The sequence below is a fragment of the Tachyglossus aculeatus genome, chromosome 2 (assembly GCF_015852505.1).
Source record: "Tachyglossus aculeatus isolate mTacAcu1 chromosome 2, mTacAcu1.pri, whole genome shotgun sequence".
Lineage (NCBI taxonomy): Eukaryota > Metazoa > Chordata > Mammalia > Monotremata > Tachyglossidae > Tachyglossus > Tachyglossus aculeatus.
In genome coordinates, this window is record NC_052067.1 from 9,368,357 (window position 1) to 9,384,630 (window position 16,274).

Consider the following 16,274-nt stretch of genomic DNA (forward strand, 5'->3'; position numbering starts at 1 on the left):
CAAGGTCACACAGCAAACAAGCAGCAGAGCTGGGATTAGAACCCAGGTCTTCTGAATCCCAGGCCCATGGTCTATCAATCAATCAATCAGTCGTATTTATTGAGCACTTACTGTGTGCAGAGCACTGTACTAAGCGCTTGGGAAGTACAAGTTGGCAACATATAGAGACGGTCCCTACCCAACAGTGGGCTTACAGTCTAGAAGGGGGAGACAGAGAACAAAACAAAACATATTAACAAAATAAATAGAATAGATATGTACAAGTAAAAAAAATAAATATCCACAAGGCCATGCTGCTTCCCAAATAGTTGGTATAGACATAAGGGGAAATTCACCTAGAAAAGGACAGAAGTCCAGAACATGCAATAATCAAACCCAGGAGCACTTTAAGATTCTGCAAGGCCCAGGTGCGTATGTTCAAACTGCTGGCTACATCTTAGAACAGTGCTCAGCGCTTAGAACAGTGCTTGGCACATAGTAAGCGCTTAATAAATTCCATTATTATTATTATTACATCAATTGAAGCAGCAGCTACAGCGTGTAATAATAATTGTGGTATTTGTTAACTGCTTACTCTATGCCAAGCCCTGGATTAAGTGCTGGGTTGGATGCAGGATAATCATAACAGACACAGTCCCCATCCCGCATGAAGCTCCACTCTAAGTAAGAGGTAGAACTGGCATTGAGTCCCCATCCAACAGATGAGGAAACCGAGGCACAGAGACGTGAAAAGCCTTGTGTGTGGTTACACAACAAGCAAGTAGCAGAGCCGGGTTGAGACTCCAGGATCCTCTGGTTCCCAGGCCGATGCTCTTTTCACTAGGCCTCGATGCTTTCACGTGGCAGAGGGATATGCACTGGGATATCACTGGGGCAAGCCTCATCTGGAAGTCTGATGGGTTTTGGGGTTGGGTCATAGAGGACAGTTTGTCTTGGGGAGCTGCCCATTTGGTCCAGGGTTAAAGAGCCTGGCTAAGTGTGTGCTTATAAGATTGCTAAAGAGGTGAAGTACCTGGTTAAATGTGAAGTGTATTTTTTCGAAAAGGTAGACTACTGTCCTTAACTATGAACTCACAGTACATGATTATTCTTTTGCTGGTATTTATTGTGCAGTTTTCTGTCTCTTGCGCGTGTTTGGCACTGAACCAGGAGCAGCAGGTAAGAGTCTCAATGTTGATCTTTATTTTGTGTCTCTCCCACTTTCTTGACCTCTTCTACTTCCTCCCTTTTCTTCCCCCCACCCCTTCCTCATTCTGTCTCTCTAGTGAAGGGCAAGGGGGACAAAATAATAGCAGTTCATGTTCAGAATGGCTTAAGTGCCACCACTAGCCAGATCCATTAGCATCATTAAATAGCATCGTAAAATTGTTGCACCCGTGCCAATTTATGGCATAAAATTTGATACCAAACACGTTCCCTGTCTTAGAAGCAATCCTCTTCCGTTTCCATTTTCTAACCTACAGGAAGAAACTTTCAGGGCTGAGACCACGTGGTCACCCTTTCCATACATTTATTCATTCAATCGTATTTATTGAGCACTAACTGTTTGCAGAGCACTGTACTAAGTGCTTGGAAAGTACAGTTCAGCAACAGAGACAATTCCTGCCCACAACAGGCTCACAGTCTAGAAGGGGGGAAACAGACATCAAAACAAGTAAACAGGCATCGATAGCATCAATATAAATAAATAAAATTATAGATGTATACACATCATTAATAAAATAAATAGAATCATAAATATGTACATATATGTACACAAGTGCTGTGGGGTGGGGAGGTGGGGTAGAGCTGAGAGAGTGAGTGGGGTTGATGGGGAGGGGAGGATAGTGTGATGCTCTAAGGAGTAGGTCTTTGAAGTTCTCAGGCCCATGAATCAATCAATCATATTTGCTGAGTGCTGATTTTGTGCAGATCACTTTTAGACTGTGAGCCCACTGTTGGGTAGGGACTGTCTCTATATGTTGCCAATTTGTACTTCCCAAGCGCTTAGTACAGTGCTCTGCACATAGTAAGCGCTCAATAAATACGATTGATGATGATTGCTCTACCAAGTGCTTGGGAGAGTACAATATAACTGAGTTGGTAGACACATTCCATGACCGCAGCGAGCTTAGAGTCTGTCAATCAACAGTGTACATTGAGCGCCTACTGTGTGCAGAACCCTGTACTTAGCTAAGAGTGTATTTGCAGCGACAGCTAGCATTCTCAACTTTCAGAAAGTCAGAAGGGCTTTGGTGTTTTGCTGTGACTTTTGGACTCTGAGCCTTTAAGAGCCTGAAAGTCTGTGCCTCTAACCAAATCCTTAATCCCTTCTGTTGGATATATCATTGTACTCTCCCAAATGCTTAGTACAGTGCTCTGCACATAGTAAGTGCTCAGTAGATACAATTGATCATTGCCCTTGTCTTTTTTACATTGTTTTCATTTCATGCCTCCTCATAGTCTGTTGCCCATCCCCTTCATTCATTTAGATTGTGAGCCCTTTGAAGAACAGGAACCCTGTCTATTTTTGGGTATTTCTTACCCAGTTCTCTGCACAGAGTAGGCACTTAATAAATGTTGAGTATACTACTTCTATAAATGCAGGACAGGGCTGACTGCATCATACCGATGAGTCCCGCTTGGAAGTATCAATTAATCAGTCAGTGGTATGCTCTAGTCTGCAAGCTCGTTGTGGGCAGGGCACATATCTACCAACTCAGGTGCACTGTACTTTCCCAAACACTTAGTACAGTGCTCTGCACACAGTAAGATCTCAGTAAATATGATTGAGTGCTTTTGTTGTGCAGAGAACTGTATGAAACGTTTGGGAGAATACAATGCCACAGAGTTGGTAGATGTGTTCCTTTGCCCATAAAGGAGCTTAGAGTCTAGAGGGGGAGACAGGCATTAAAATGTTACCAATATGTACAGAAGACTAAAAATTGCTCTGTTTATCTTAAAACTAGACTGTAAGGTCCAGAGGGATGAGATCATTTCTACCAACTCCATTGTATTATACTCTCCCAAGTTTTACTTCAGTGCTCTGCACACAGTAAGTGCCCAATAAATACCATTGATTGAGTAAAAGAAATAGCTGCAATGAGGCAAGAATTCTCATCTCCCCTTTTTATAATTACCTACATTGGAGGAGTGAATAGAGCATGGTCCTGGGAGTCATTCATTCATTCATTCATTCAATCATTCAATCATATTTATTGAGCGCTTACTGTGTTCAGAGCACTGAACTAAGCGCTTGGAAAGTAAAAATCAAGTGCTTAGTACAGTGCTCTGCACACAGTAAGCGCTCAATAAATACGATTGAATGAATGAAATCGGCAACATAAAGCCATGGGTTCGAATCCTTGTTCTGCCACTTGTCCGCTGAGTAGCTTTGGGGAAGTCACGTCACTTCTCTGAGCCTCAGTTACCTCATCTATAAAATGGGGATGAAGACTGTGAGCCCAATGCGGAACAGGGACTTTGTCCAACCTGACTTGCTCATATCCACCCCAGCGCTTAGTACAGTGTGTGACACCTAGTAAGTGCTTAACAAATACCGTAATTGTGACTACATCTCCCATGCTGACCTCTGCACCTCAGGATCAATTCATCAGTGATATTTACTGAGCACTTACTTGGGAGAGTGCAGTACCACAGAGTGGGTAGACATGGTTTATGCCTGACATTTATTGTTTTGTTAAATGTATTCCTAGGGTCAGCTTCTGGAAGTTGGATGGAACAATACAGCCAGTGCTAGAAATGATATCCAGAGGAGTTTGAACTGCTGTGGATTCCGAAGTTTTAACCAGACCGACACCTGCCTTGCTGTAAGTCTGGGTGATAGACTGTTCCCGCAGGAAAAGGTCAACGTATCCTAGGAAACAAGCTGTCAAGAGACCTAGCAGGCCCTTGCTTCCCTTGCTCCTTCCTTAAAATTTCCTACCGGACTTCCCCTTTCCTCCATGACTTTCATTTGGGTCCGAAAAGGCCGAGACAGTGGGGTGGGAGAGAGCCGAAGGGTGAAGGAGCAAAAGAAGCACCGGAATAAATCTTTTCCCAGGAAACGAGGTCAGTCCCAAAATCTTGTGCGTTTTCTATTTCAGACGTGCTTCCAAACCGGCCATGTGTGTTCTCCGTGCGCACCGATCATAGAAGAATATGCGGGAGAGGTTTTGCGATTTGTCGGGGGCATCGGTCTCTTCTTTAGTTTCACGGAGGTGAGTGAAAGAGGCAGGCTTTTCTCCAGTTCATCATTGGTTTTTAGACTGTGAGCCCACTATTGGGTAGGGACTGTCTCTATATGTTGCCAACTTGTACTTCCCAAGCACTTAGTACAGTGCTCTGCACACAGTAAGCGCTCAATAAATACGATTGATGATGATGATGGTTTCTATGGAAATTTGTCTGGCATTTCTGTCAATGTGACCTGGAAATAGAATGTTTTTTTTTAATGGTATTTAAGTACTTACTATGTGTCAGGCACTGTATAAGTGTTGTGGTAGATACAAGCTAATCAAGTTGGATGCAGTCTGTGTCCCAGTCCATCTCTGTCTTCATCCCCATTTTACAGATGAGGTAACTGAAGCACAGAGAAGTTGTGATTTGCCTGAGGTCATACAGCAGTCAAGTGGTAGAGCTGGGATTAGAACCCAGGTCCTTTGACTGCCAGGTCTGTGCTTTAAGCAGTAGGCCATACTGCTTGTCAAAATTTCATCTCCTTTTAAGGGTTCAGGACAGTGTAGTTTATGCCCTGCAATTTTTAGTGGCCCAGGATGTTTTCTCCAATGCAACACTCTTTGACACCAGTTAGAAAACCTGCAATATTATCCTTAATAGCAGTGTAGGCCTGAAGAGTAGTATTTAAGGTACAAACCCTTTCTTAGGTGCAAAGGACCAGGGTAGTTATAAAATAGATTAGACCAATTCCTGTCCCACAAAGAATTCACAATCTTGGTGGTGGGGAAAGCAGCTATCTCTATCCCTAATCAATCTGTCAGTTATACTTTAGCACCTACTGTGTGTAGAGCACTGTGCTAAGCATAGTAATAATTAATAATTGTGGTATTTGCCGAGTGCTTACTCTGCACCAGGCACTGTACTAAGCACTGGGGTGGATACAAGCAAATTGGATTGGACATAGTCTCTGTCCCACATGAGGTTCACAGTCTTTATCCCCATTTTACGGGTGAGGTAACTGAGGCATAGAAGAGTGAAGAGAGTTGTCCAAGGTCACACAGCAGACAAGTGGCAGAGCCAGGATTAGACTCTAGGTCCTTCTCACTTCCAGGCCGATGCTCTGTCCACCAGACTACTCTGCTTTAAAAGTACAGTATAACAGAGTTTGTAAATGTATTCCCTGCCCATAACAGGCTTACAGTTTAGAATGGGAGATGGGTATTAACATAATAATAATAATAATAATAATAATACTTGAATTTATTGAGTACTTACTATGTGCAAAGCACTGTTCTAAGTGCTGGGGGGGTTACAAAGTGATCAGGTTGTCCCATGTGGGGGGGGGGGGGGCGCTCAGTCTTCATCCCCATTTTACAGATGAGGTCACTGAGGCCCAGAGAAGTGAAGTGAGTTGCCCAAAGTCACACAGCTGACAATTGGTAGAGCCGGGATTTGAACCCATGACCTCTGACTCCAAAGCCCGGGCTCTTTCCACTGAGCCACGCTGTAAATTATGGATATATATATATATATACATCCATATATATATGCTATATGTATGGATATATAATATATGTATTAGTACTATGGGGTTGAGAGAGGGGTGAATAAAGGGTGGAAATCCAAGTGCAAAGACAATGCAGAAGGGAGTGAGAGACGAGGAAATGAGGGCCTAGTCAGGGAAGGCCTCTTGGAGAAGCTGGGCCTTCAGAAAGGCTTTGAAGGTGGAGAGGGTGAGTGTCTGTTGGATATAAAGAGGAAAGGCATTCCAGGCCAGAGAAAGGAGTTCGGTGAGAGGCGAGATAGACGATGCTGAGGTACAGTGAGTAGCTTGACATCAGAGGAGCGAAGTGTGTGGGCTTTGTTGTAATGGGAAATCAGGAAGACAAGATAGGAGGGGGCAAGTTGATTGAGAGCTTTAAAGCCAATGGTAAGGAGTTTATGTTTGATGCAGAGGTGGATGGGAAACCGCTGGAGATTCTTGAGTGAACTGAATGGTTTTGTAGAAAAATGATCTGGGCGGCAGAGTGAAGTATGGTCTGAAATGGGGAGAGACAAGAGGCAAGAAAGTCAGCAAAGAGGCTTATGCAGTAGGGAAGGTGGTAGCAGTTTGGGGGGAAGGGGAAAGGGAGGATTCTAGCAATATTGTAAAGGTTGAACCGAGGTCATGGGTTCAAATCCCGTCTCCGCCACTTGTCAGCTGTGTGACTTTGGGCAAGTCACAACTTCTCTGGGCCTCAGTTACCTCATCTGGAAAATGGGGATTAAATGTGAGCCCCCAGTGGGACAACCTGATCACCTTGTAACCTCCCCAGTGCTTAGAACAGTGCTTTGCACATAGTAAGCACTTAATAAATGCCATTATTATTATTATTATTAAAGGGTTTGGCGACATTGAATACGTGGGTTGAATAAGAGAGAGGAGTCAAGGCTAACGCCAAGATTATGGGCTTGTGAGACAGGAAGGATGATGGAGATGTCTATCATGACAAGGACAGTCACGGGGAGGAAAGGGTTTGTGTGGGAAGATGAGGTGTTTTCCTCTGGATATGTTAAGTTTGAGGTGTTGGTGGGACATCCAAGTAGAGGTGTCCTGAAGGCAGGGGGAAATGTGAAACTGCAGAGGAAGATCAGAGCTGGATATTTAGATTTGGGAATCATCCACATAGGGATGGTAGATGAAGCCTTGGGAGCGAATTAGTTCTCCAAGGGAGTGGGTGTAGATGGAGAATAGGAAGGGGACCCAGAACTGTTCTTTGAGGGAATTCCACAGTTAGGGAGTGGGAGGCAGAGGAGGAGCCCACAGAAGAGACTGAGAATGAGTGGCCAGAGAGATGAGAAGGAGAACCAGGAAAGGACGGTGTCAGCGAAGCCAAGGTTGGGTAACATTTCCCGGAGAAAGGAGGAGGCGGTCCATAGTGACAAAGGCAACTGAGAGATTGAGGAGGATTAGGATGGAGTAGAGGACATTGGATTTGACAAGGAGGAGATCATTTGGAGAGGTTAAATGACCCCAAGGCCCTACAGCAGCTCAGTAGCAGGCCTGGGAGTAGAACCCAGTCTTGTGTTCTTCTGTGTAAATTATGCAAATTAAGCTCCCGTTGACTTTAATTAACCTAGTATTGCCAAACCACGGCTGGTTGTGGCAAACCACAATGAGGGAAAGAGCACGTGCCTGGGAGTTAGAGGATTTGGCTACTAATCCTGGCTCTGCCACTTGTATGCTGGTGACCTCAGGCAAATCACTTCACTTCTCATTGTACCTCGATCTCATCTATCTCTCAGCCAATCTCTCATTCATATCCTCCCTCTGGCCTGGAACCTCTTCCCTTCTCATATAAGACAGGCAACTGCTGTCCCCTACTTCAAAGACTTATTGAAAGCACATCTCCCTGACTAAGCTCTCCTCTGTCCTTTCCCACTCCCTTCTTTGTCCCCCTGACTTGCTCTTTTTATTCATCCCCCCCTCCCAGTCCCATGACACTTAATAATAATAATAATGATGGTATGTATTAAGCGCTTACTATGTGCAAAGCACTGTTCTAAGCGCTGGGGAGGTTACAAGGTGATCAGGTTGTCCCATGGGGGGCTCACAGTCTTAATCCCCATTTTCCAGATGAGGTAACTGAGGCCCAGAGAAGTTAAGTGACTTGCCCAAAGTCCCACAGCTGACAATTGGCGGAACCGGGATTTGAACCCCTGACCTCTGACTCCAAAGCCCGGGCTCTTTCCACTTAGCCACGCTGCTTCACTTGTGTATATAGCTTTTATTTATGTCCGTTAATGTCTGTCTCTCCCTCTAGACTGTGAGTTCCTTGTGGGCAGGGAATGTGTCTGTTGTATTGTACTCTCCCAAGTGCTTAGTACAGTGATTTGAAAACAGCAAGCACTCAGTATATACGACTGAAAGAACGAATGACTTAACTTGTCTATGCCTCGGTTCCCTCGTCTGTAAAGTGAGGATTATATAGTAAGTGCTTAACAAGTACATTAATTATTATTTAGTAGTATTCCTGAGATTTTCAGGGCTCAAAATCTAAGGAGGGAGAACAGGTATTGAATCCCTATTTTATAGATGAGGTCACTGAGACACAGAGAAGTTGGGTGAACTGTCAAAGGTCACACAGAAGACACGTGGCTGGAGTCAGGATTAGAACTCAGGTTCTTCAACTCCCAGACCCGTGCTCTTTCTATTAGGTCATTCTGCTCCTCCACGGTTGTAGGGGAGAACATACGCTGAGTCTCAGCAAATTAATTGGGTCCTCCTGAAGTCATGCAGTGTTGGGGAGGATTTGTTTTTCCAGTTGATGGATTTCAAATTTCTTAAATTTCCAATGTAAAAATCACGGTGATAAAGATCACTTAACTGTGCGTTTTCCTCCCTTAAGATGGCACCGCACGGTTGTTAGGAATCTACAGGGAAAGATGGGTTTGAAAGTGGCAGAGCAGCATTGAGAAGATTGGGTAACTCACTGCCCTTTCAGACAGAGTTTGTATTTTGTTTCAATAATCTAAGAAATGCAGCCTCTCTTTCACTTCAGGACCAAATTTGTGGGGGCGTTGGGAGTCTTTTTTAATACGAACTAGGAGTTAGGCTTGGATTCTAATCCCTGCTCCGACTCTTATTTGCTGTTTTGACCTTGGGAAAATCATTTAACTTCTCTGTGTCTGTTTCCTCAGTTGTAAAATGGTGATTAAATACCTCTTCTCCCTCTCCCTTAGACTCTGAGCCCCAAGAGAGATAGGGACTGTCTAATCTGATTGTATTTATTTAGCAGGGTGTTTGGCACTTAAAGATCAAATTATTAGGTCTAAATATAGTACAGAGCAAATGAAGATACATTCTCCATCAACTGCATTCCACTCCTTTAATAATCTTTGCCTTGTGTCTTTTCCTTCTAGATAGAAGGTATACTTTTCTTCTGATACCAATAATTCAAGAGCTCCCAAGAGGTGTTTTAGAATTGTCCCCAGAGAAACTCGAAAGCTCTGCTATCAGTAAAGTGGCTGAATATAATTAAAGCTGTCTGTCCTTTTTCAGATTTTGGGCGTGTGGTTGACCTACAGATACAGGAATCAGAAGGATCCTCGGGCAAACCCCAGTGCATTTCTCTGATGGAATTAAAAGCAAGGACAATCGTTTCTCCCTCTTTCACTCCCACCCCACTGTTCAATCTAAATTAATCTAATCTGCACTTCACCTAAGGGAAATTGAAGTGTTCTGATAAAACTTAGGTTTCAGAAGCATACTTGTATGAGGTGGAATTTACCCCGTTTTTGGTTTGTAATTGTTATCTTTCACCACTTTCCTGGTCTTTTTTTTTTATTCTGTTGCTGAGCATATCCTGAATACTTGTGATCTCTTCTAGACTACAGCAGTTAACACAACCTACCGTATCTGCAGTTTATAGCACTGTTCACTGTTGCCTTCATATTTGTACGTGCGGAAAAAAAAACTTTATATGGCCATCTTTCATCGAAATCAAACCTACAGCTCACGGAAAGTAATCAAGACATATGTAGCAAGTGTTGTACCGGTAGAAGTTGAGTCAGAAAAGGTAAAGTGAAATCGGACCAGGAAGTAGCTAGTTTCCTTCGAATGTCAGGAAAAGAAGGCGATCTAGAGAATGCCAAATTCATGATGGTCTTTTTATGAAAAACTCAGTGTGGTTTTAAAGCAGCTGTAGATGTCAAGGTAGAAATTGGACTCTTGTAGTCTTATTTTACATTTAGATGTATACCAAGAGAGAGGTGCCCCAGAGCAAAGAAGATGTATATAAGTTTGAGTTGTCCAAGTGAAAAGGGGAGGCGGCCTTCTGATGGAAAAAAAAAACAAAATTCCACATTTATATATAAAATTTATTCCCCCTCCCCTAAAGTCAAGTGAACGTCAATTCAAAATCTTTGAATTTTTGTTATGCTATTTCTTTTTATAGGATGAACTTGATGCCCCCAAAATGTTTTTTTTTTTCAAAAGAAACCATTCTGAAACTAGTGTATTGTGACACACTAGTAAAGGAAAATGATGTTCCCTTATTTCAAACCTGGCCCATCTTTATGAAGTTTCTCAGTATTGTAACGGTATCTGAAGTTCTAAAGTGCAAACATTTTGAATGTGATATGTCATAATTTACAGTTTTAAATTGCATTGTAGTTTCAGAGTTTGTTTTAAAAAATAAAGGTTGGAAAACCATTTTCAGGCTTGAAATTTTGTGTTAAAGAAGATGCAAGTTGAGATGCAAAACCAATTTTATTTACTGCCTTAGTTCTTAATCGAGCTCTTTATTGTCTGGCTGAATTAGACTACGACTGCTTGCTCAGTGTGGATTTTGAATACAAGTGGTATCATGCATTGAATGCCTATTTGGTGCAGTGAACTGCATTAGATACAGTAAGCGCTCAATAAATGCAACTGATTGATAGATATTTGGAAAGAACAGAATAAAGCAACAAGCTCCCTGCTCACAGCAACTTACACATTGCTTCCAAGACATTCTCACATGGTGGCTGCTTCCACAAAGTCAATCGGTCATCAGAAGTGCTTACTGAGCACTTAATAATAATAATGGCATTTATTAAGCGCTTACTATGTGCAAAGCACTGTTCTAAGTGCTGGCACTGTTCTGTGGGCAGAGCACTGTAGTAAGTGCTTGGGAGCGTTCAATAGAGTGAGTAGAGATAATCCTGCCCTCAAGGAGTATATCCATTTTTTGGTCAACTGGCATTTTGCAGAGCAAAAAATGTTGGCCATGTACACTTGTGTGAAAAATATTTAGAAAACATTTTGCATCAAAACTATGGGGAGACTGCTTAATATTTTTATCTTCTTTTAAAAGCAGACCTTTTTCCCAGTCCTGAGTGTTTTATGGTAAATTATGCAGGGTTATGGTTCGAAGAGTTAGTAAGCAATACAGAACTCTCTCTGGGTCCAAGAATGATGGGGCTAGAGTCCATCAGGAAGGCTGGATGAGCTTCAGTCATGGGAGGAAGAATTGATTCTAGTGTCACTGTGGCTGCGCGATTGCTAGAGTCTCCCATCAGGAAGGTCGGATGGGATAAGCCCCAGTCTTGGGAGGAAGAATTGATACTAGTGTCAGTGGCTGCACCACTTGCACTCATCCCTGCTTGTTGAGGCACAGAGTGCAGTGGGCCAGTAGGCAGGCAGGGATGCAGTACGTCAAGAGGTGCATGTGCCATCTTTGTCCTCATTAGCAGAATCTGCACTCGAACCCGTGTCTCTCGAGTCCCTGAGAGGTGCTGTTTCCACTGAACTCATAGCAGGGCAGGGAACTTGGAATACCACCGTTGGAAAAGTGATACTAATCACTTTCACTAATCACTAGGAGAAGCAGTGTGGCTCAGTAGAAAGAGCACTGGCTTGGGAGTCAGAGTCAGAGGTCATGGGTCCTAATCCTGGCTCCACCACTTGTCAGCTGTGTGACAAGCAAGTCACTTAACTTCTCTGTGCCTCAGTTACCTCATCTGTAAAACGGGGATTAAGACTGTGAGCCCCATTTGGGACAACCTGACCACCTTGTACCCACCCCCCAGTGCTTAGAACAGTGCTTTGCTTAAAAAGCAAAGTGGTATTTGCTTAAAAATGCCATTATTATTATTATTATTATTATTAATCCAACTTTCCTAATCCAGTGAGAAAAGTGGAATCGACTCACTCGGCAATCCAACAGAAGCCACCCGACTCCTTTCCGATCATCTGTAGAGAAGCTGTGTGGAGAGTCTAGTGGAGAAGTCTAGTGGAGAGAGCACAGGCCTTGGAGTCAGAGGACCTGGGTTCTAATCCTGGCTCTGCCACATGTCGGCACTTCACTTCTCTGGGCCTCCATTTCCTCAACTGTCAAATGGGGATTAAATCCTATACCCTCCCACTTTGATCATATTGAGTCAGGGACTGATGATCTCGGATCTATCCCAGCACTTAGAACAGTGCTTGGAGCATAGTTAGTGCTTTCCAAATACCATAATCACCATCATCATCTATTCCTGCTGCCCGCTGAGCTACTAGCAGTGCCATCTCCTCTTAGATCCATCTTTTGTCCTCTTCATGCTGTGCTCTTGGGTCCTTGAGGCTGAAAAATCACCAGGTCAGTGGAAACGTGCACCTCCAAAACAGGTATATTCAACCGTGGCATTTCTGTACATCTCGACTTTTTTAGACTGTTTCTTGTGAGCAAGGATCACATCTACCAACTCTGGTGTACCTTCCCACGCACTCAGTACTGTACTAAGGATCCACAGTATGTGATTTTTAAACGTTTATCTGCATAGCCATCTTTTTCCCCCTACTTGTAAATTATTCCAAGCTGCGTTGCCTGTCAAGCTCTTGGAGAGCAGGGAACCATGTCAGTTCTTCATTGTTCTCTGCCAAGTATTTGTTAGGATCCTCTCACAATGAAGGTGCTCAGTTAAAAAACGTTAATTGATACATTTAACAGGACGATTGCACACTAAATGGTTCCAAGAAAAGCTACACTGGGCAAAGGTGTGACCCCTTAAGCTAAAATAATGTTGCCTTAACTCCTCTTACAATGCAAATCCCTCTGTACCTTTTAATGATGTCGGATTGCCTAAACCAAAGCTCTGTTTTGAAATTGCAAGCAGGTTAATTCCTTAGTCACTGGTAGTCTATTGATTTATTCTGTAGAAAGCAGTGTGGTCTAGTGGAAAGGGAGTCAAAGGGCCTGGGTCCTAATGCTGACTCTGCCACTTGTCTGCCATGTGACCTTGGACAAGTCACTTCCCTTCTCCGTTCCTCCATTTCCTCATCTGTAAAATGGGGATTAAATCCTGCATCCTCCTACTCTGACTATGAACCTCATGTGGAGTATCACTCAGCAAGTCACTTAACATCTGTAAAATGAGAATTACATCCTACTCCCTCTTAGTAAGACTTCTGAGCCCAATGTGGGACAGGAACTGTGTCCAACCTGATTATTTAGCAACTACTCCAACACTTGGTATAGTGCTTGATGCATAGTAAGTGATTAACAAATGCTATTATTATTATCATCATCATCATCATTATTATTACGAAGCGTGATCTGACTCCCTGGCAAAAGGCATTCATGGGGTTCAGAGCTGGAACTCTACCCTTGGTTTATATACTTGAAGTAGACTTGACGTATGGACCCCTGAACTCACGGAGTTTCTAATCTATTTGATGAGAACGATAAGGGAGCAGCATAGCGTAGTGGAAAGGTTACAGGCCCGAGGGTCAGAGCATCTGGGTTCTCATCAATCAATCAATCAGTGGTATTTGATTGCTTATTGTGTGCTGAGCACTATACTGTTTGGGAAAGTCGAATACAGAGTTGTTATACACATTCCCTGCCCATAAGAGTGTACTATTTAATCCCAGCTCTGTCACTTTAGGCCACACTGTTTCCCTCCTATGTGAGCTGGGGAAAGTCATTTCTCTTTTTTGTACCTCAGTATCCTCATCTGTATTGGGTATTCAATACCTGTTCCCCCTGTTGGCCTATATATCTTTGCATAAACACCCTCAAGAACACCACTAGAGAAGCAGCATGACTTAGGACTCAGTGTGAGCCCGCTGTTGGGTAGGGACCATCTCTATATGTTGCCAACTTGTACTTCCCAAGCACTTAGTACAGTGCTCTGCACACAGTAAGCACTCAGTAAATACGATTGAATGAATGAATGAATGAAGTCTGCCTGCTATGTGACCATTGCCAAGTCACTTGACTTTTCAGTCCCTCAGTTTCCCCATCTGAAAAATGGGGAAACTAGTTTCCCTCTAGACTGAAAGCTCATTGTGGGCAGGAAATGTCTGCTTATTATATTGTACTCTCTCCCAAGAACTTAGTACAGTAGAAAGAGCACAGACTTGGGAGTCAGAGGTCATGAGTTCCAATCCCGACTCCGCCACTTGTCAGCTGTGCGATTTTGGGCAAGTCACTTAACTTCTAGACTGTGAGCCCACTGTTGGGTAGGGACTGTCTCTATATGTTGCCAACTTGTACTTCCCAAGCGCTTAGTACAGTGCTCTGCACATAGTAAGCGCTCAATAAATACGATTGATTAACTTCTCTGGGCTTCAGTTACCTCATTTGTAAAATGGGGATTAAGACTGTGAGCCCCATGTGGGACAACCTGATTACCATGTATCCCCCAGTGCTTAGAACAGTGCTTGGCACATAGTAAGCATTTAACAAATACCATTATTATTATTACAGTGCTCTGCACACAGTGCTCAACAGATGATTGAATAAATGAACGAATAAAATGGGGATTAAATACACATCATTCATTCATTCAATCATATTTATTGAGCACTTACTGTGTGCAGAGCACTGTACTAAGCATTTGGAAAGTACAATTCAGCAACAAATAGAGACAATCCCTACCCAACAATGTGCTCACACCTCCTTCGCCATTAGACTGTTGGCCCCTTGTGAGACAAGGACTGTATTCAATCTGATTACCTGAATCTCCCCCAGCAGTTAGCACAGTTCTTGACACATATGTGCTTAATGAATATTGTAATTATTTTAACACTACCTTTGGATGAGAATGCTCTAGTCATCTGACGATACAACAATGAAAACAGTCGGTATAAGGGTTCTGTTTTTAGCTAAAATTGTTTCACATAACATTTTAATGGATAAGCAGATTGTCATATTAAAACAGGTTACGGGCTGGGGAGTAAGATTTCTCTTTTAAAGATTACCCCATTTGCAAATAGAAGTACAATGCCTCAGCCAGCTCACAGTCGGAAAACCCACAGAAATATGACACTGCCTTTTTATAGTTCCTTGTCCCACACCTCCCGCACAGTTCCTTTGAGTAGTTTGTAATTCTGAATAGAATTTCAGAAACTTGAATCATTCTTTTGTGTCCAGTGCTGCAGATGGTATTTTTTAAGTGGTTGCAATGTTGTAAGCGTTAGGTGAGATAGAAGAGAATCAGGTCAGAACCAGACCCTGCTCCACAAACAGCCCACGGTCCAAGATCAATTAATAATATTTATTAAGCATTTACTGTGGGCAGAATACTGGACTTGGGACGAGTACAACAGAGTTGGTCCCTGCCCAACATTCACTCATTCATTCATTCAATCGAATTTATCGAGCACTTACTGTGGGCAAAGCACAGTACTAAGCGCTTGGGAGAGTACATTATAACATCAGACACATTCCCTACCCACAATGAGCTCACAGTCTAGAGGAGAAGATGGACTTTAAAATAAATGTCAGATATGCACAAAAGTGCTCTATAACTGAGGTTGTGTTATGAGGTTGTGTACAAGTTACGTTGCCAACTTGTACTTCCCGAGTGCTTAGCACAGTGCTCTGCACACAGCTCTCAATAAATACGATTGAATGAATGAGGGAAGGGTGAACAGCAGGTGCTTAAAGGGAACAGATTCAAATGTCTCCGTGACGCAGAAGGGAATAAGGAAAATAGGGCTTAATTGCGGAAGGCTTCTTGGAGCAGATGTGATCGTAGTGAGGCTTTGAAGATGGGGAGAGTAATGGTAGGTTGTGTGTGAAGGGGGAGGAGTTCCAGGCCAGAGGAAAAACATGGACAAGGGGTCGGTGATGAAATAGATGAGATTGTGGTATAGTGAGTAGGTTGGCATCGGTGCAGTGAAGTGTGTGGGCTGGGTTGGAGTTCAGCGAGATAAGGTTGGGAGGAGATCTGTTTGAATGCTACAAAGCCCACCAGAGCTGCTAACTAACTTTCCACAGGGAGTGTAGGGGTGAATGGGGGGAGATGAGGACTGGGAAGAAATGGATTTCAAAGGGCTACTAGTTTCCCAAAGCCACCATTAGGGAGTCTCTTGACCCCTACTAGGAAACGCAGATCTCCCCTTAGATTGTGACCACCCCCTCCCTGTCCCCGTCCCTCCATGACCACCAAGGGGAGGAGGAAGTGTCTGATGATTTTTTTAATGGTGTTTTTTAAGCACTTACTATGTGCCAGGCACTGAACTAAGCACTGGGGTAGATACAAGCTAAGCAGGTTGGACACAGTCCGTGACCCATGTAGTGTTCATAAGAGGGAGACAGGCCTTTAATCCCCATTTTACATTTGAGGAAACAAGTATAGCCAAGATAAAAGACTTGCCAAAATCA

At 43.2% G+C, this 16,274-nt stretch overlaps 1 protein-coding gene across 1 annotated transcript in view; it reads left to right on the plus strand.

The window, feature by feature from the left end:
• The window catches only part of TSPAN13 (tetraspanin 13), a 49,167-nt gene extending 38,816 nt beyond the window's left edge, over window positions 1-10,351 (plus strand). The window contains exons 3-6 of the mRNA XM_038741758.1: window positions 1,078-1,158; window positions 3,696-3,809; window positions 4,086-4,199; window positions 9,200-10,351. Coding sequence (XP_038597686.1) covers window positions 1,078-1,158; window positions 3,696-3,809; window positions 4,086-4,199; window positions 9,200-9,274 — 384 coding nt within the window. The 3' untranslated portion in view covers window positions 9,275-10,351. The remainder of the gene's footprint in view (window positions 1-1,077; window positions 1,159-3,695; window positions 3,810-4,085; window positions 4,200-9,199) is intronic.
• Window positions 10,352-16,274: the final 5,923 nt, after the last annotated feature.